This window comes from Mercenaria mercenaria, chromosome 4, assembly GCF_021730395.1.
Source record: "Mercenaria mercenaria strain notata chromosome 4, MADL_Memer_1, whole genome shotgun sequence".
Taxonomy (NCBI): domain Eukaryota; kingdom Metazoa; phylum Mollusca; class Bivalvia; order Venerida; family Veneridae; genus Mercenaria; species Mercenaria mercenaria.
This window is the reverse complement of record NC_069364.1, coordinates 75,856,002-75,876,957: the sequence shown is the minus strand read 5'-3', so window position 1 is coordinate 75,876,957 and position 20,956 is coordinate 75,856,002. Positions and strand designations below refer to the sequence as shown.

The following is a 20,956-nucleotide window of genomic DNA, read 5'->3' as shown; positions in this document are numbered from 1 at the left end:
TTTTTTTTTCATGGAAAATGAGATGATTATTTGCGATGTTTTGTATTTAGCAGTTTATTTGAGAAACAAAAGTATTACATTGTTTTAATATGATTTAGCTTAATATTTTAGGTACATTGAATACGAAAACTTGCTGTTTTCAAAGTGGTAAAAGGATAAAAATGAAATGGTAAATGCTTTGGTTTTGAGTATATCAAAATTTACATGCATTTTGTTTTAAAATGGTAATGTATTTAATATCAAATTTGTATGAATTATTTCCATTTTGCAATCTTGTTAATTGAACAGCATTTAAAACTTAATGAACGTGTTCCTATTTTATAATGTTCTATTTAAAAGAATATCCCCTCTGCAATATTCAGTTCGAAAAAAAAAGTTTTTAAATACTCTTCATAAACTGTATGTAAAATTATTTCCAAATTTGTTATAAAACATACGTATACTTAATATGTTAAGAAATAATACGGGTGGCATTTTTTTTCTCTCAGCTACAATAGTCAGGCAAAAATAACAATTATATAAAATGAGCAAAAATTCTTTCTAGTTTACACCTACATAAATGTTTAACGCAGTTGTATCTTTGTTAAATAGGCGTGTCTTATCAACCCCCGAAAAACTCCTCTTCCGCCCAGTCACTTAGTATTTCTCGGCAATTCAGCATGTGATTCTGATCCTGTAAGTCATGACCCCCCGTTATATTTATAATACATTGCGAATTACCTACACATGGTACCCGCAAAATCTGCGCTAACAGCGCGGGATGTCTCGTCAAAAATTACCGGTGGGCGGAGATAAACATTTCGAAGAAATATGAATCCAGCGTTGATTGGCTGTTAACTTAGATCAAAGGAGCCGCGATTGCTGATGAGGAAGGCCTACCAGAGTCGTGAAATTTTTACAGTAGCTTGATAAGCGTGTGTTTATGCTATTTTCTATGATTTTTATTCGGAATTTCGCTTGGTGTGCCGCAGGGACACATGTTGACACAGCGTTGCTCATTTAATACTCGCGATATAAGTTACGGGACATATCAGCTCTGTGATTGAAGCCAATTATTTTGACTAGTGGGACTTCTGGAAGCTTATATTATTTCTAAAGTTTCAATTCATCTTTCACCTAACACTCGGGCGTAGTTTATTACATAGGAACACGTGGGAGAGAAACTTTGTGTTTTGTTTTTATTTTGATGATAACTGAGTAGGATATGTCATTACAAAGTTTTTTTTCTCACAAAACAAATTCTTATCTCTAGTCAGGGAGTTAATTTGCAGACATCAGACTCTCGTTTCCAACAAACAATGATTTAAACAATGCTTTATGATAAGTTGTTACGATACATGTGAAGTGTAGCAATATTCTGGAATTTACGAAAAATAGCAGACGACAATTGAGCAAAATGATGATGACTGCCGATTACAGGAGTTGTAGGTTCGATCATAACGCCGCTGGGCAGTTCAGTGGGGTTTCGAACCCGGAAATGTTTGACAATAGGTATTTAACGGAACTGTCTTACACTGGGACTACTGGGGCTCGAGATTATTTTACTGCTTCTGCTGTGCCCTACCAGCGATATCCTGGGAGAACATATTCTGAACATTGTCAGTTTCCAGGAAATACTAGTGTGTCATCTTCAGATTTCTACAATAACTCGAGTCCTGATTATGTTAGAAGTAAATCCAGACTTCACAGTGGAGATAAACTGCAACAGACGAACTCAAAGGTTGTAAAAGATGAAAAAGAAGAAAAATCAGCGACAGTGAAAACGTCTGAATCTAAAGACGCTAAGTGCAATGATGAGTTAGCAGACGAAGATGATCATATCATGGATTTAAAAAATAATAGTCCTATGTCTTCTTGTGGAGGATCTCTTAAAGATGACATTTCGGACAAAAGTGGAGATGACATAAATTCCACAGACGATACGGAAGAACATCTTACGCACGTACTCGCTCCGGGTTACCATGGCGAGAATAGACGCTGTTTGTTATGGGCTTGCAAAGCTTGTAAAAGAAAAAGTGTTCAAATTGACAGACGAAAAGCCGCAACTATGCGGGAACGGAGACGTCTACGAAAGGTCAACGAAGCGTTTGAAGTGTTAAAGAAACGCACGTGCCCGAATCCAAACCAAAGACTTCCAAAGGTAGAAATTTTGCGGAACGCCATAGAATACATAGAAAGTTTAGAGGACATGCTTCACGGGAACAGAATTGTCCGAGCAGACGATCATTGTAACGATACAAATTCAACAAATGGTTCAGATTATATGGTGAGTATTATGTATTGATGTAACCTCATAATGTTTTATATGTGCATATGCACATTACTAGCATTTTATAGACAAGTGGACAACAAATATATTTCGCTGTCCTTGGAAGACATGTTCCTTCCATATCAAATTAATAATAAATCTCGCGGTTTGATAATTATATTATCACTATTTGTTATTTGTTATGTCTTATGAATTATCTATGGCATTCCTAAATAATTGCACTGCATGCTTTTATTTATGTTTTCCTCATAACTACATAAAACATTGTCTGTCTTAATATATTTCCAAGGAAAGGACAAAAAAATCTTTTAAAACTGCCAAATCACTTAAACCTACGGTAAATTTAGACATTTTAATAAAATTTACACCCCATTCATTCATAAATTCAGCACACTTAAAATATCAGCTTGCAGGCTTATCTAGTGCCTGTTTCATATTTTACCCCCACCATCAAACCAAAGCCCAGTAATTATGTATTCTTTCCATGGAAATTATTCTCTTTTGACACTGTAAAACATATATAATTTCGGCGATAACCTCCCATAAATATAACATTACTTTAGATACTGTTATCTGTCCGATGAGGAGTCTGATCTAGCTCAACATTGTGAATGTTTGTGCAGGGGTAAGGTTCAAGTTATAGAAAATGGAGGGAAATTAGTGTATATGCCTGCTTTTCACGTGCTCAAACTGAGCATATATCAGAGGAAAGATTTTTATCAAAGACGAATGACATGAATGTTTGGGATTTGTAGCTGGTATAACGATATGATATAGGGAGAAAACAAACATTAAAAAATGGAAATCGTCTCCAATGTTTTTGCCTTTGCACAGAAAACACACACACACACACACACACACACACACACACACACACGCAACAGAAACAATCATACACTTATAAAAGCACATGACTAATCACACGAAGTAAATGCAACTCATTAATCTTAACATGCTAAAAGTACATATATATGTATAACTTAAACGAGATTATTAATCCAGGAATTCCGGTCGTTAAAATTTAAGACTGAAAAGATGTTTTAGATTATAATCTTTTCAATTGATATAACATATATGTTTGCACAGCTTAACTGAGAGCATTATTTCAAGAATTAATCTGCTTTATATGAATCAAGCATTGAGAGAATAATGAATTACCATGCAAACTAGGTTCATACAAACTCTTTAGCAAATTATGAATATAACATTCAACAATTAAGAGTCATAAAACTTAATCTCGTGTTGCGCGACAACACACCTCTTTTCAGAACTCTAAGGCGTTTCACCCCAGGGCTAAATTACTCATTAAAATTTCTGAATAATTATTCCGACTCATATCCGTAGCCGTAATGAAATAATTATATATGTTCTTTTCTCACAAACACAAAAATGTTACGACCACATAAGAACACCGTTTCATTTCTGAGTTTTAATAAGGTCTGGTATTTATTTTCTTCGTGTTTCAAGTATACTCCTGCATTTTCTGTGAGAAATACTCTAGATTCCGTGGAAACGAGAGAAATATTAATTCTCATGTGTCAAAACATAGCTTATGACAGTTACTGAAAATACTCTCAACCCTAGTTAACCGCGACTTCACCAACATGTGCTTATAATTTAATGTTTATACACCAACACACAAAATACATTTACGAGGGCTGTTTATTCTTAGATTTTCATATGTTTTCAAGATGTTCTATGACCCTAAAGTGATTTCCAAAATAACCAGCGACATTTACGGTGTCTTTGACATTATTTTCTTATTAACAAGGTGCTAACTGTGATCGGCAAAACCAACCTCTTAATTTTTGTTGCAAAGCGACGCTGTCTTCATACGTTTTGGTAAAAGCGTACGTACGCTCTTGTTTCCTCACTATATTTCAAGCTCTTATTTTTCTCTGCTTTTTGTCCGATCATTTTATTAGTGTAGGTAAAGCATATGTGTGTTCTGTGGGTATGAAGTACTTCAAGCTTTTATAGTAACTTTGCATTTTCCGAGCATAAAATATTACCCGGGCAGTGATAAGATCCCGAAAGGCAGAAATAATACCTCATGTATTTCAACGCTCTAATTATGTGACTGTATTTTATTGTAGTTTTTGCATTGTTATCAATATCTGGATTACATCTTATACTTAAAAGTTTGCGCCAGTTTTCACAGAATCCAGTTCATAGAGACAGAAATTACGACTCCTTGTAATTGTGTTCTGGTTAATTTTATTCAACAGCGATGTTACGTCAAATTATACGCTAATTATGATGTCAAAATAATTACTTCGCGTACGTCATTATTAAAGAACGTTATGAACTCTCGTTTCGTTGATCAAGATCATTACAATGCCATTATTTTGTCGGAACTCTAAACAAACCCCTAATTCTCGGACGGTCTTTATCAGCAGGGGTTGTGATTTTAGGTACCGCCACTGGACCATAGGTCATTTAGACAACGTCGGTCTCACTTAGGGGTTATTTGTATCAAACCGTTGATGGAATCTTTCCTCTAGGGTATGCTTTATCAATGCATTCATTCATCGCGTGATGTTTTCCTTGATTTATTCAATTTGATAAGTTAATTTGGTAGCAGAATACCACAGAATCAGCTTGCGGCAAGAAATTCATCTATTTACAATACATCTACTTTGTTTTAGTATATAATATTATATTGAATCTCTTATATAGTCTTTCACATATTGTGATGGAAGCGATTTCCACCGCCTCGGTAGCTTAGCAGTAGAGTGCGGGAGGTTGTGGGTTCGATCCTTGGCCAGTTATTCCAAAGGAGTGAAAAATGACACAAGTCTCCCTTGTTTGACGTTCAGTATTAAAAAGAAAACTGGCCTTTTCCCTCATACCCATGTAGCGGTGGAGTCCATCAGGAATGAGGTGTCGAGAGTGATTAATATAAGTTGTACAGCTGGTTTCAAATTAGTATTATACTGTATGTATTTTCCAAACAAAGGGCAAAACAAGAACAAATGACACTATATTAACATAACTGCTATAACATTTCATTTATAACTAGCAGTAGTGGACCCGCAATGACAGCCGACATTTTCCGTTCTATTGCGAAGACGATTTCAGTGTTCTCCGTCTGTTATCTTGGAGGTATTTTGAACATTTTGTATTTTGAACTACATTTTGATTGAGTACTTTAAGCATTGACCTAAAAGAGGCCCACATATTTGGTTACTTCACCTGAGTGTGTAAGAATGTTGAAATTTTCTATACTCTTTAACGATAACAATTCATGTTCACTTTTTTTGTCTGGTTTTTCTTCTTTAATATGCAAAGACGACCTTAATTTAATTTTGTTTCTGGATTAAAACCTGAACTATATTATGTCTATAATGCCAGCTTACAGAAATTCTTAACCAATTGCTCGTCTACACTTGAACAAGGAAGAATAATCATTCAAACAAACATTTAACATCTTGCTAAACATGTCTGGGAAATAGGTTACACACTTTTTTAATTAAAATTGGTGAGAATTCAGCCATTAGCTCATCTAGAAACTTGAATTTATTGTTTTAAAACGCGTCTCCACTAAGTGAGGACACCGACATAGGGGTCCATTAGCCATGATTAAACACGTGTGTTTTGAAATAAAAGGGGTTCAGTTCTAGAAGCGACAATGTGCTGATTTTTGTAGTCCTGATTGCTTGTCGTATGTTCAAAGGATTTTGCATTTTTCATGTTTTTATTGTTTGTCGTGCGCGTTTGATGTTTGGCGGGATTCGTCTTTGAAAATTATTTTTTAGTGTTTTAACTACCTTTTTAACAAAATACAATTCTAATACATGTACAAAGAGTAAACTCGTAAATTCTTGTATCGTATTTCTGACAGTTTTTAGCAAACCCAGGTTATAAAATATTTCCGTTGAATATTTACAGTTATTTAGCTTTCTTGTAATATTAAGATTAAACATTTTATAAACATGGAATAAAAAAAACTTCAGATTAAAAAGATCACTCCATATGTCTCTACCCGGAAAACAGGTGTAAGAGGAATGACCATAACCGTAATCGAACCCTCTACCAAGGAGTTGAGCAGCCAGTGCCATAACCATCGCTCTAATATGCTCATCAATTTCCAGAAAACTGACTATTACTTATATTACACTGTTCCTCATGTCGGCAAAAATACATGACTTGTCATATCTTTTCTGTTGATCTTTCGCATGGTAGTACACCATAATTTCCTAATTATACACATTGTTATATTTTGTGAAACAGAAGCCGACTCGAGATGAAATCCCGTTTAGCCTTATCTCCAAGAAGCCGTCGAGATAAGGTAGCGAGCGGGAACCTGATTTGAGTTGACGCCTTGCGATTACTACAATTAAGTGAATATCACGGTCAGTGGATGGGTTCCATAATTATGGTTGTCATTTCGTAAATTTGGCCGCCTTTTTAAATAAATGTCTCTGATAAAAAGACACAAAAATAAGACCATTTTGAAAGTGTTTTATCAGTTGAGTTATTAATTTGACACTTATCAGAACTTGATGGTGGTGGCGGGAGTGCTGAAAGTTTAACGCTGAGAAAATGTAATGTTTGTAGAAAAAACGTGTCCACCACTCACAGAAATTGTTCTCGAACTTTATCTGCAAAAAACTATAACATGAATAAATGCTTTTAAAAAAAAATCATTTTAACTGTTTGGTTTGTGCCATTAAACAGAGATAAAGTCAAATAATGACTGCTTATTTTATTTTTAAGACGAATCTACAAATGTATTTTGGATCTTGTAAAACTGGCCATTGGATCTCTTCGATCGAAATATTTTAGATAATTTTGGAAAATCTATATATTCACTTGTAGTATAAATAATATTTACAATATAAATTTCTCCTGAAATCAACACTATCGTTATGGGAAATGTATCTAATAGCTTCCTTCATACGTCCTGCAGTAATACATCCGGGATAATAGTTTTGAAATATATATTCATTCAGAGGAAGGGCTTTGAGCACTTTGGTTCTTGAGTCTCAAAGTGTTTAGACAAATAAGATAATTTTCTGTATGTAAAGAATAGGCTTGTATAATTTTCGCAAACCATCAAGCAATTATTATAATACAATAACACTGTCTCATACAAATGTAGAAGTTGCTTTGATGCCCGACGGAACACATCGCCACAACATTTTGCTTTCATTTATTCTTCTTTCTTCGTATTGAATCATTATGAGGAGGTTCTGATGACAAGCCATCAAAATAGCATGCACTTCAAAAGGTATACTTCACTTACATGTTCGCTGCCATTCCACTGATTGAGTTTTGATGGGTATGAATCGAGTTTGCCTACATCGAAATCCTCATGGGAGGTGTTTGTTTAGATAAAAATGAGAATATGTTCTTATGATTCGTGCTAAGCTCTAGCCTCACGTGAGATTTTTACATGTAGACAGATGGAAATCATGCAAAAATATATTATTAGACTTTGATTAATGCGCATTATGTTTAAGATTATAAATTACTATTATATTTGTATATCCGCTATGGACATAATATTTAACATAATTCGGCTAAATCCTTTAATTATTTTATAATGTATCAAATTACGTATATATAAATATGTATATGCCATGCATGTGTTTGCATTCTAAGTTGATATATACGTAACCTATAGTGTGATATGTAAAATATAAATCGATATAAAGTAAGCATGCAAAAATAAGAAGTCAAAACGGGTGTTGCGTGCCATCCACAAACAGAAGACACAATCGCTACTTTTGGAATCTTCTGTGAAACATTTTCTGCCAAACTTGTTAAAGCTACTCGCCCGCAGATGGGGTGAATTTTTTTAACATGTTCATTACCATCTTTATTGGCATAAAGTGTACATATGACAATGATACAAAAACGAGTGAAAAAAAGTATAAGATATTGGTAACAGGGTAAGAAAAATGCCTATTTTCTCCATTATTTCAAAAACTTTACAACGGTTTACTCCCTTCTGCACAATATTTTTGGTAATTTATTAGATCTAAGGCACCTTGCAAAAGTCTAATGTCAGTTAGTTTGTACCATTGGCAACTTCCACTTTGAGAGATAAAAGTTCGCCTAAGAAAGGTCGCTTTAAACTCAAAATACAATTTTCTGGTAATTTTGATATGGATCTTAGTTTAACACGACAAGAACCGTTAACATCAATAAATGCCGCCATAGATCTGTTAATGAACCACTTTCAAATGTTTGTTTATAGCATTCTTCACAGAGACTGGCATTTAAATCGGCATGCATCTTGTCTCCACTAAGACACTGAAATATTTTAAAGCATTTCATCAAAGCTTTGATCACGAATTAGCTAGAGAGAATAAAAGCATATACGACCTTTGACCTGAAAATGAAAATCAAAATTTTAACGGGGCCCCTTTGGAATGAAAACAAACCAGCGGGTCATAAATTACAGAAAATATTTCCCCATTTTCGATGTATTGCTTCGTTTCATTTGTAAATCGACTCAATTTTCACATTTCACAATTTTGCAGCCGAAAATTTAATTAGATGAACATCTTTCAAATTATGTTAAAATCATTACGGACTGGTTGCAATTCTTTTTGATGTAGACGATAATGAGTTTTCAGTGAGAAATGAAACCAGTCTAAGAGCATCTAGACGCTTTATTTGATGATAATCTAGACGCTTTATTTCATCATAATTAGTGCCGAATCTTTGTTGTTTTTGCAGACATTTCTGTGTTTCTGTTGTGTGTAATACATAAAAATAATGAATTTTATTGCAATAGTAATCCGTTGTAATAAGCGCGTACTTGTTGCGAAGAAACGTTGACTCCTGGATATAAACTTGTTTTTGTAGAATTCATTCCGCTAAAAAAATTATTTTTTTCAAAATATTTTCATTTATCACTTATTCAATAAACAGAAAGAGTAAAGGAGATAAACTAGTGCTGCCTGTTTGGTGTAAATTCACACTTTAAAGTAACATGTGATTTTTTCCCTTTAATATCATACATATATACAAATTCGTCCGCTCTTGACTGTACTATAATTCTCAGTTAATTCTAAATACACTGTCTTGATTTAAGACAGTGTTTATTTAAGACAGTGTATTTAGAATTACATGTAAATGCATCATAGTAAGCTTTATCACATGCACTGACAATTTAAAGCATCATTTCACATTTTCCTAAATGTTATAAACATGTTTCAATTAATTCTGCTTCAGATGTTATGTAAATTATCTGGGCACCTGGGTAGAACCACCGAGCTCCCGTATGCCAGCTGGATGGCTTCCTCACATGAAGAATTCAACGCCCCGAGTGAGGCGCGAACCCACATCGATGAGGGGCAAGTGATTTGAAGTTAGCGACCTCAACCACTCACGGAGGCTCCCTTGAATTAATTCAATGGCGTATTATAGTTATAAAATAACATGTGATTATTTCCCTTAAATACCATATACAAATTTGTCGTCCACACTTAACTTGTGTTTATAATAGCAATAAGAACAAACAAAGATAAATACTGGAGGTTGATGACTCTGGCCGCATTTTCAGGGATAACATTTGATATCGTTTTCTTTTCAGACGGTGAACAGCCCACATTTTTACCAAGACAAGTTACACCATATGACAGATATGGCCAATGGCTACCAAACACATCCGAATGGTATGTTTTTGAGCTCGTAACATACTTTTTATTCATGATAGATTAAATCATTATCATTATTATTACGATTATTATTATGATTATTATTATGATTATTATTATTATTATTATTATCATTATTATTATATCTGTATTTTTAGTCTGATTTAGTACCAGGGACTAAGAACATACTTTGTGTAACGTGTTAATTCCGCTTCTCTCATTGGTCGTTAAATGAGCGACTGGTCACGTGGAGATCAATAGAAAGATATTCACCGCAAAAAGTGATATTCTTGTAAACAACTTAACTGAAAAAATGTTCTTTAAAACAAACTTAGGCTCTGTATGAATATAGATCTGTTTAAACAGCAGCAAATTATATCTAGTTTTATAAAAAAAATTAAATGAGTTGTTACGATAGGTTGGTTGACTTTCTGTAAATATTTTGTCTTATGACCATTCTAGCCTCATTATTAGATCTAGTTACTATTTGTAGTGTAATCATAAAATCAAATACTTATTGTATGATATTATCGGTACACAGTCAAGCCTATGAACCTGTCCGAAGTGATATTTACCTCAGCCTATCAGCCTTAGTGAATATCACCTTGTTCAGGTTCATAAGCTTGTATATTTACTTCATAATTATACAGTTACTGTTGAAAAACCATGAAAGAAGTTTAATAGTTTCCATTTTTGGTGATTGTAAAAAGGTGACAACTTGTTTAAGAAAAAGAAAAGACATCATTTGTTTATATTGACACTGTACTGAGTCTTTCTACTTTTCTGTCGCTTTTGATTCGTTCTAGTTCCAATGCTTATACATTCGTTAACATCGTAAGAAATAAAACAACAACAATAAAAACAACAAGAAAAGAAACACGAATTATTTGGCCATGACAATTCAAAGACCAGCGTATGTTTCTTTTCCAGCTTATGCAATCTAATTAGAGTTTTTGGAAAAATAAAGAATAATGCTGCATTGATAGATCAGTACTTGGGGAGAAAAAACTCTCACCGTTGGTATAATTATTACATCACCCAGAGATATGAACGCGCACTATACACATTTTGCATGTTTCTAATTGTACGTAATATGAGCCCATTGGAAACTGGAGAGTTAATAAAGTGTAAATGAACCACACTCTTGAGATCCACAAGAATTTAAAGTGTATTTCCGCGTTTTGTGAGTTTGGTAGTGATTCTAGTGAACTATGTATAGTGATTTACACTGCTGCCTGTTTACTAACGTGTAAAAATTGTGAAATTATTATGAACTCACGTACGGGAGTTTTTCAATGATTGTGCAAAGAAAGAAATATAATTTATCGTGGTCATAATAAATAAATGACGAAATAACAAGTTCTTTTTTCCGACATATGAATGATGATTTTCGTCACAAGCTGACGTCGAAATAACAGGCGGTCACTTCTGAGAAAAGACAAAAGTTCAGTTTTGAAATCTGTTGGTATCTAAATGAAGGTATAATTTACATAAAATATTAAAGCAGGTCATATTTGTCAAATGAATAAACGTGTACAATTTTTCTAAAATGAATATATCTATTTATTATTTATTATAATTATATTAGTTCATTTACTTTTGAACCTTGAATTAGCATACATGTTCCCTTTCCCCAAATGACGGCATAATATACCGGTATTTCAAATGAGAAATAAGGAAATATTTACCTGTCACCCATGAACATAATGTGACTTAAGGCCGGTTTTCAAAACTTAGAATATTCACAGACATCTCTCAAAACAAGTGAGCAACAACACTTTTATTTCGCAATTTTCATTAGCCTATTTGAAATGAGAAAACGAGTACATCGATTCAGCTTATTTAAAAATGAGAAAAGTTAAAATCACCGAAACACCGAAAAGCCCATCTAGAGCTAGAATTACACTGCCCCGGATTGACTTGCGGATGAGTTACGGATTCCCATCCCCGGATTGCTCCGGATGTGTAAGAAAAAAAAGGTTTTGCGAATTTGTTACGTTATAAATCTCTAATGCAATCGTAACAGAACCTTAATTAACCTTATTAGAACCGGAATAAAACCGTAATAGCTCGTATTTTCACCACAGATTGTCTTCCGGATTGTTACGATTTATTAAAATCTCTTACGATCTTTTCAGAACTGTTACTGATTTGTTACGGATTCCTTACGGATATATTATCCGTAGCAAAATTTTGAGCATGTTTCTGAACGGATACACCGGATGACTTACGAACGAGTTAGGAGCTCTGAGAATGCGTTACGGATGGTATCCGGAACTCATCCGCAAACCCCTCCGGGGCAGTGTGATTCAAAATGAGGGAATTAGACCGCCGTTATTATTCTACGGTTTGGTCCACCTAACCGTTACAGGTTATTTACGTGAAATTTGCCTTATTCTGCAACATCCAGACATAAACTATACACAAGTCTAAAGGTGTCCAAGTAGGGTGGTAGTGTGATCTTATTAGAAATGAGCTAACTGGAACACCGCGAGTTAGTAATTCTCAAAGGAGCTAACTAGAACACCGTTATTTAGTCTGTCCCCGGTCATACATGCTCTATAAATCATTTGTGCATGAAATCGGCAAAACATATTGCTGTTAAATTGAGTCGAAAGTTGTTAATTCAGAGTTTCGAGATATAAGGTAAATCTCTGTAAACGAGAAATTAATTTGACTTTTTCGAACTTGATGGAAGTAGATCTAGTTGTATTTTACCTGAAGGGACAATTAAACCTAGTGGAGTAACTTCTTAAGAATAATACTTAGCCATCTGTAGATCCATATGATAAAACTTGACGTCTTCGAAAAAAAAAAAGATTATGTGCTTCTAAAACTGAAAAATTGTACAAATAAAATCCTCGTAATTGGTCTTCATATTGCAGACGATATTTTTAGCAACTTGACTCGACAAATATATTCAAATTTACTCACAAAAATACAAAAGAAAAAGTTAAAAGCTTTTACATATAGAGAATAATGAATAGAAGTTTATATAACACATCGTGGTTTCTGATAATGAAAGGTATCAACTCCTCAGATATAATAAACTTCATAATGTAACGAAGTTTTTAAAGTGGTCATTTTCTCAGAATGTGTATTTACAAGTGCATGAATTCATACTATTATTTTAAAAGTTTCTCTTCCATTCAACAATTTAAGTTTGCAACACATAACAGTAAATGTATTTCCGTGTTAATACAATTTCCATACTGGACAGTTCAGCTCGTACATTGATCAACACCGTATCCGCATGAAATTCAACGTCTTGTGTACGTTTACGTAACTACTTAGATTTATAGGTTGCACCTGTATAAACTGTGTTTCGTTTTATAAAGAAAAACAACCAAAGAATGTAGAGGTTACTAAAACATTGTACAATACTAGGATTTGTACCCAGATGAATAAATACCATATTCGATTCTCTTACTAGCTCGTTTTCCACGGTAAAACCTTATAATTTTGATGAAAAACTAGGTCACTAGGTCAGTGTGATGAAAGCGTCGAAGAAGCCTCGTCAGCATGATTTTTGATAAATTAGTTTAAAGTGATATACACGTTTGAAACTGTATTCTTTTAAATACCTTGACCGAATACATTAAATTCTATACTTATAACCTTATTTGTTCTTTTCTTGACGTAAACTCATAGTATTACGAAACATTTACACGTTTTGGTTATAAATATCAGGGGTACCAACTAGTATAAATACTAACATTTTAGAAGTGAGCAGGATTTTACAATAAACGGAATCTCACACTATCCCCAATACAATTCTTATCCGAAGCTATCCGAATTTTGCGTACCTCGGAAAAATCTTCAGAACTATAATATTGTTTCTTCAACTATAAGATAGGTTTTTATATAGCCAATTATCACAAATAAGATTTCTTATCGCGAGTTCAAGCTAGTGAAACGTTAACTTATCTTCCCAATTTAAGGACATTCTTTTGATTATTATCCCTTTTTCTTAGGGCATTTTCTTTAGTTTCGGTTCATTCTGATAAATGTGGGTGCTTTTCAAGATTTTCCCATCTGTAGCGAAATTAGACCATTAAAAATATTCAATCTCACCTGCAATAAACCAAAGTAAAAGCAACTTTGTTTCATTGTAACAACATTATAATCTTCTTCTTGTACTTCAGTTTTTTTCTCTCGCCTGGAAGTAAGAGAAGAAATTTCAATGAGATATTCCGGGCTTTTGGCTTTTATCTTTTAGACTTTCTATTTTCTTTGCAATAAAAGCAAATAATTTTAGTAAGAATTTACGACGAATTACATTATATAGGCACATATAGTCTAACATTAAATTACATTTTTTAGTGTTTATATACGTATAAATTCTACCTAATAATGCACACACATATTAAAAAACATGTATGTTGCATTTGTAAAAACTGAAAAAAGAAAGTTCGAATACTATTTAAATACGAATCCAAAAACACACAAAATTGAATATATTACGTAATTGTTTGACATTCTTAGCATTTATGGATTAATTCAAATTCCCATGACTGCACATTTTGGTAATATTTTCATAAAAAATCATCAGGTCACAAAACAAATATAATTCGAGGTTTATATTACGATTGACTGAATTCAAAATATATAATCAGCTTTTCATTCTCATATTATTTCGTTCACTATACATAGAACATTTTATACAGAATATATAGTTTTTCCAAAGCGCTCCTCCGCTCATGTAAACCCAGCACGAGACAGACATGTATAGCATGTTCTCGTGCAAATTAGGCATCTTAGTGCTGACAGATAGGACAATAATCACTTCCCGAGGAGGAAAGAAACAACACATCTGTTAGTTAGAGGCACCCAGTGTGTTTTTTCACGCGCTTATATAAATTTAAATTTGTTTTCTTCAGTTTCTTTGATGAAAACGATTGTATCAGTATGAATTTTCTGCCTACTTTTAGTACAAATTAATGAAATATTGTGAACTTTTAAACGTATCGGTGCAGGAAGAATAAATGAAAATTCCTTTGCCTTTAAAAATAAACATATGTATTTGCTTCGTATTTATTTTTTAAATTTTTGTTTTATATAAGAAAATGCATGATAATAATTATGTTCTTAATTTGATGCAAAATTCGTTTTGTGTGCTCCTTGATGTATACTAGTTGACTTTTCTGTATTAGGTCCATAAATACATCCGTCTTAAATATATAAAGTTTCATCCATAACGCATACACTTGATTTTCAGTGAGCTCTTAAAATGTCTGGGAACATCTACACATGACTTTAACAGAGCAGGGTTTAAGTTAAAAACACCATATAATCATTATAACAATAATATAAAATTAAATGTATACAACAGCATGTATGGAACTTTCTTCAGTGTATACGCAATAATGCACGGTTTACACATGTATTAATTAATTATATGTAATAAAAATATGTACAATATATTACTTTGTACGTATGACATATTCCCATACTTGTATTCAAATAAATGCTACATGTTCCGTTTGCAGAGATACCTCTTTATATCGTTTCGTCACCAAGGTAATACCAGAATTAATAATGCTATAATTGCCCACATTTTTTACCGACTTGCAAGTGCTTTACACACGCAACATTTTTTTGCAGATTATTATAACAAAGTATGTTTTGAAGTAGCTTTTGATGATGAAGGAATGTGGTGATACTGTATCCGGGTGTTAGGAATGAAACTCGAGTTTTACAATATGGGCAATACACTTAAATACGCGGTAATTAACGTGAGCCAATTCCAATAAACACCATACTAAAATCAGCTTTTTTCCCTTGGTTTAGGTGCAATACACATTGCATTTGTAGCATAAAAATGTTAGCATAAAATATTAATGTATATATTATACACTATGTGATTAATGCGCCCTACAGCGCGTCACAAAACTTTGTAGTACAGATTTTGGAAATACTAGATTGTCCCATTCAGATTTAATTTATTATAACGATTTATGTCTGACTCATATGCATTAAAATATACTGGACTTAAATTTCGTATAGCTACCACATATAGTTTATGTAAAAAATATTAACATACATAATATCTAGTATGTCATTTATTACCGACCCCATAACTTTGATATTTCGGCATCAAGTCATTTCGGTCTCATTTTCTAGATTTAGGACACTACTTTTTTCCTTCGTCACGGAATGGTTGGGTTACAAAACCATGAGCAATTTCTCAACATTATTCATAAATCATATGAGTATAGACAAACATGTAGAACTAGTTGTATTGTATGTAATTACAGAACAACGTTTCAAATCATTTGTCATCCGCATCTTTTTTTGCAAGGAGTATACAATAGAGCCAACAACAGTACAAGCACGCACTTGAGACAAACTCTTGGCGTCTACTTGTTTATGATACATGTTGTAAGCGACCTCTTACATTGCAATAAAGGACCAGTAATGACTATAGTATATGTTGTAATTATACTTAGTCATTATTCAATATTAAGAATAATCACGTAGAAAGTCATCAACTCTAAGTCATTTTTCTCTATTAAAACATATTTTGGAGACAAAATACTAATATAAAATGTTATAACATCACCATGTTGCACCGAATGACCAAATATAATTCTACTCCGGGAAAGCGCTAGTTTAGAGCACTAACTCGCAATCATTGTAATATGAATTTTACAACTTGAGCATGTAAGTTACTGATTACAATATTTCCAATAGTGAAATCATTTTAAAATGATAAACAAGGGTAGTATTATAGATGTAGGAATACTGTGATGAAATAGTTCTTTTATTGAATTCGCATTCAATTCAATTCGCATTCCATTCCATTCAGTTCAGTTCAGTTCAGTTCAATTCAATTCAATTCAATTCAATTCAACAATTCAATTCAATTCAATTCAACATCTTTTTTTAAATTATACAATTCAATTCAGTTATCTTTTTTGAATTAAATAGTTTCAGGAATGTATTAGTATTTTTAGTACTGCACTTAAGTCACTGACTATGAAACCAATGAAATGTATGAAGATCTACATATTAATTTTACAAAACAATACAACAATACAATGATGTATTCATAATAATTATTGTGTAAAAATGCGAACAGAAACAAGCTGTGTTATAGACACCGTAGTTATAATTTGTCATTAAGATCAAACATATTTCCTGACATTTTTTTTTAAACATTTTTTTTCAGTCTTAATACTAAACACAAATAAAGTCATTTATTAACAGAAAATGACTGCCACATCTTCTCGTACAGCAGTAACTGTAGACACAGACAAACGGTAAACGTATGTATATCTCTAATTATCACCAGGATGATTGATCACCAATCTTAGAAACACAATGCTACTTCTAAGATATAAATTGTGATCAACGTCAGTTTCTTACAGTCAACATTCCTCGCTGTGCAGTGATTATTCGATGCATTAATACATGCGGTACGGACAACAGTCTTGGTTTTCAAAGTATCTATCTTTAGACACCTTTGGAAAGTGGCTCATCAAAAGCCTCATACGGCTTAATACGCCTATTATGATACTGATAATTAATGATGTATAGATAATGACTCTTCCACTGGGCACAATGGCCCTTATAATAATTGGTTACATAACGCACGTGCGGAGTTGCACGCGCTGGGGCTACCTGACCTTTTGTCGATAAAACCCGATAAAACGAAATTGGCGTGAAATTTTATACCTCCTTGTAATACCGTTTGATTACGCAGAGGATAGAAAACATCTGGGAACGGTTATGAAAAATGCATGTCAGTGAAATAAAAATTTCCAATTCAATGATAAGGAATGAACGTTTAATAATGATTGAAATTGTTCTATATTTTATTGCCAACCCCATCAGAAAATTGTTTTTAGAATACTTCTGTACTCGAAGCCCTGTACATGTATCACACATACAATGTTTAATTTATTTGTCTTATTTTTGTATTAAATGATAACATATAATTATGCCAATAGGTACAAATACTTGAATAACACAAAAAGTTGTAGTGGTTTTCTCATGAAGTGAGGTATAATTATGAGATAAGACTTAATAGATATAGCAAAAATTGAAAATAAACAACATCAAGGACATCAACAGCAACACAGAAAAAACAACAAAACAAAAAAAAAATCATTTAAGTTAAGACTTTTCTGATTTTCATTGCTGACAATAGAATTTTACTATACCTGTTTTGGCTATATCTCCCACCAGCTTGCATATGTTTAGATGACATATTATGCAAAATGCTCCTTTTAAGTTATGTTCCTATTTTCTTTCCATACTTGATCGGTATACTTAAGTTTTGAAGTGTGCTTAGACATACTTGTATTGTATAATTATGAATATCTAAATCTGCGCATAAATCATTTATTTACTTTTTCGTATTGCAAATAATTTCATTCGTCACGACTACAATGAAACAAATAGTTTCCGTGTGTTAATATTCATTATTTTTTCTTTTTCAAATAAATAATTTACATAGGAAGTATATATGTAAAAATTTGTTTTGTTTGAAAAATATAGGCATTCTTGATACTCATCACATTCTATTTATTTTCAGGCTATATGGACCATAGTCATCACCATCCACAACAACAACAGCAGCAACATAACACCAACGTGAGCAGCCTAGACTGTCTATCGTTGATTGTTGAAAGTATCAGCCCGACGACTGGCTCTCCTATGATGAGCACGATGGCACCAGGAGAACGGCCGCTTTAGTGTACTCCGTACGTTGAAATGTTTCATTTTAAACAAAGCCTGGACATACTCAAAAGCTCATTTGTTTGAAAAGTAATGTGTAAGGATTTGAATTCGCAAGTAAAGTATCACTTGCGTCTTACAGAGACAATATCATCATCATCATCATCATCATCATCAGCTGCAATAGCAGCTGCAGCAGCAGCAGCAGCAGCAGTAGCAACAATAGCAGCAGCAGCAGCAGCAGCAATAGCATCAGCAGCAGCAGCAACAGTAGCATCAGCAGCAGCAGCAACAGTAGCATCAGCAACAGTAGCATCAGCAGCAGCAACAGTAGCATCAGCAGCAGCAGCAATAGAAGCTACAGCAGCAGCAGCAGCAACAATAGCAACATCAGCAGCAGCAATAGTAGCTGCAGCAGCAGCAGCAACAACAATAGCATCATCATCAGCAGCAATAGTATCTACAGCAGTAGCAACAATAGCAACAACAGAAGCATCAGCAGAGACAGAAACAAAGGCAGAAGCCAGTGAAATGGTTTCACGCTACACAGAACTCTGTTTGATGTTGACACATTTTGTTAGACGCATGTCTCTGGACTTCATAACGGTATTTTGGAAGTTATTTGAATCAAACCGTATTTAAGTAGTTATATACATTTCAAAATCATTATTTTCTTTATGAAGTGCTGGGAGTAGCCAACGACTTATATCTAGTGTATTTGTAACTGTTTTATCATAGTTACGGTGTAAAAGGACTTAACATTGCACTAAAAACGTATGTTCGTATCTTTAACTGTTCATTTTATTACTTTCAATTGGATAGTAAAGACTAGAATAGTAATACGACATAATGATTTCATCAGCAAATGAGCCCTGCCATGGGAAAAGCAACATAGTGGCTTTGCGACCAGCATGGATCCAGACCAGCCTGCGCATCCGCGCAGTCTGGTCAGGATCCATGCTGTTCGCTAACAGTTTCTCCAATCCCAATAGGCTTTAAAAGCGAACAGCATGGATCCTGACCAGACTGCGCGGATGCGCAGGCTGGTCTGGATCCATGCTGGTCGCAAAGCCACTGTGTTGGTTTTCTGATGGCACGGCTCAAATATATTCTTAGAAATATTTCGATCAGTGCACAGGTCCTTGAATGATTAGAAATTTTCTACCCCGTTTAAACACTGCATGTATCGTTGGTATGTTCTTATTGATTTAGCAAAATGAAGGGGTTTTATTTGTGCGAGTGTATGACATCTTTAATATATCTAATTCATATACATTCTGTTTATCAAAATCTAACTGTATCTTTGCTTAAGATTTGCAAGTTAATCAAATGCTTAGGAAAAAAATAAACTGTTGACAGTGTTCAAGAAATCATTCAATCGTCCGTATGACAGTAATTTTAATTCCGTTACAGTAACATGCATGTTTATTGTTATGGGTTTTAATCATCTATAGGCATACAGACACTAAACAGGAAATAAGCGCAAAAAATGGTAATCGTATAATGGCGGATTCAAATAGTCCTCAGTATTTTTTGCTCTGTAGAGCTATTTTCCTTATTTTCTTTGCAATTTTTTGCTGAAATGACATGACAGATCTATGCTTGACATGTAGGTAGCATTTTCATAGTGAAATGATAACATGACAGAATTTGTCATGGATACTTAGGTCATACACCACCACTACAATTTAGGGTCTCATTTTTAGGCTGATATTGTAGTTTGTGTGTTTGACTGAAAATATTTTCTTGCATCAAACTTGACCCCCACTTTTCTTTTGATTTTTATTCAGCACTGAAAATATTCTTCAAGAAAATGTAAGTTACAGACACTTTTACAGTCCTGATGTGTGCAGCAGCCATTGGAAATATGTCAGTTTTATATAGAATAAAAAAGAACAGCTATTTAGTGAGTTGTAACCGACAAACTTGCCTGTTTCCAAGTATCTATATTTTTGATCTCAATAAATGAAGTTGTTTTATATATCAGATGCAGGATAGACATACATAGACACGAAACAAATTTACTACGACAACTAGAAGTCTAAGGCCATGTTAAATTTAAATTATCTGGCTATTCATCTTATCCGGAACAGTGAGTTTCGCACAGTAAATATTCAAATATTTAGGTCATTCGTTTTTACATACAAAAACAGCAATAAACAAAATGAAAAATTCAACAACACTACAGAGATAGAGATGAAAATAAGCAGTAGTATTTTATTCCATATATTTAAAATTAGCACGAAGAGCAAATTCGTTATATCATTTTTCAGACAGAAATGCTTAGAGACTTTTGCACAATTGATTTAGTATATTTCTATTAGACAAATTCATTCGTATCGTTACAGATAATTAAAACATTTTAGTTTACAGTGATCAACATCTAATTAAA

The 20,956-nt window shown here is 33.4% G+C and overlaps 1 protein-coding gene across 1 annotated transcript; it reads left to right on the top strand.

Moving 5' to 3' along the window:
- The first annotated feature begins 527 nt into the window (after positions 1-527).
- On the top strand, positions 528-18,590 carry LOC123552170 (myogenic factor 6-like). Its single transcript, XM_045341608.2, has 3 exons — positions 528-2,266; positions 9,819-9,900; positions 18,422-18,590. Exons 1-3 carry the CDS (start codon positions 1,397-1,399, stop codon positions 18,580-18,582), a joined length of 1,113 nt encoding a protein of 370 aa, XP_045197543.2. The 5' UTR covers positions 528-1,396; the 3' UTR covers positions 18,583-18,590.
- The last annotated feature ends 2,366 nt before the right edge of the window (positions 18,591-20,956 follow it).

Coding starts and splice junctions, on each gene's coding strand:
- LOC123552170 (XM_045341608.2), top strand. CDS start 1,397: ATGATGATGACTGCCGATTACAGGAGTTGTAGGTTCGATCATAACGCC. Junction 2,267..9,818: donor CAAATGGTTCAGATTATATG/GTGAGTATTATG, acceptor TTTTCTTTTCAG/ACGGTGAACAGCCCACATTT. Junction 9,901..18,421: donor CTACCAAACACATCCGAATG/GTATGTTTTTGA, acceptor ATTTATTTTCAG/GCTATATGGACCATAGTCAT.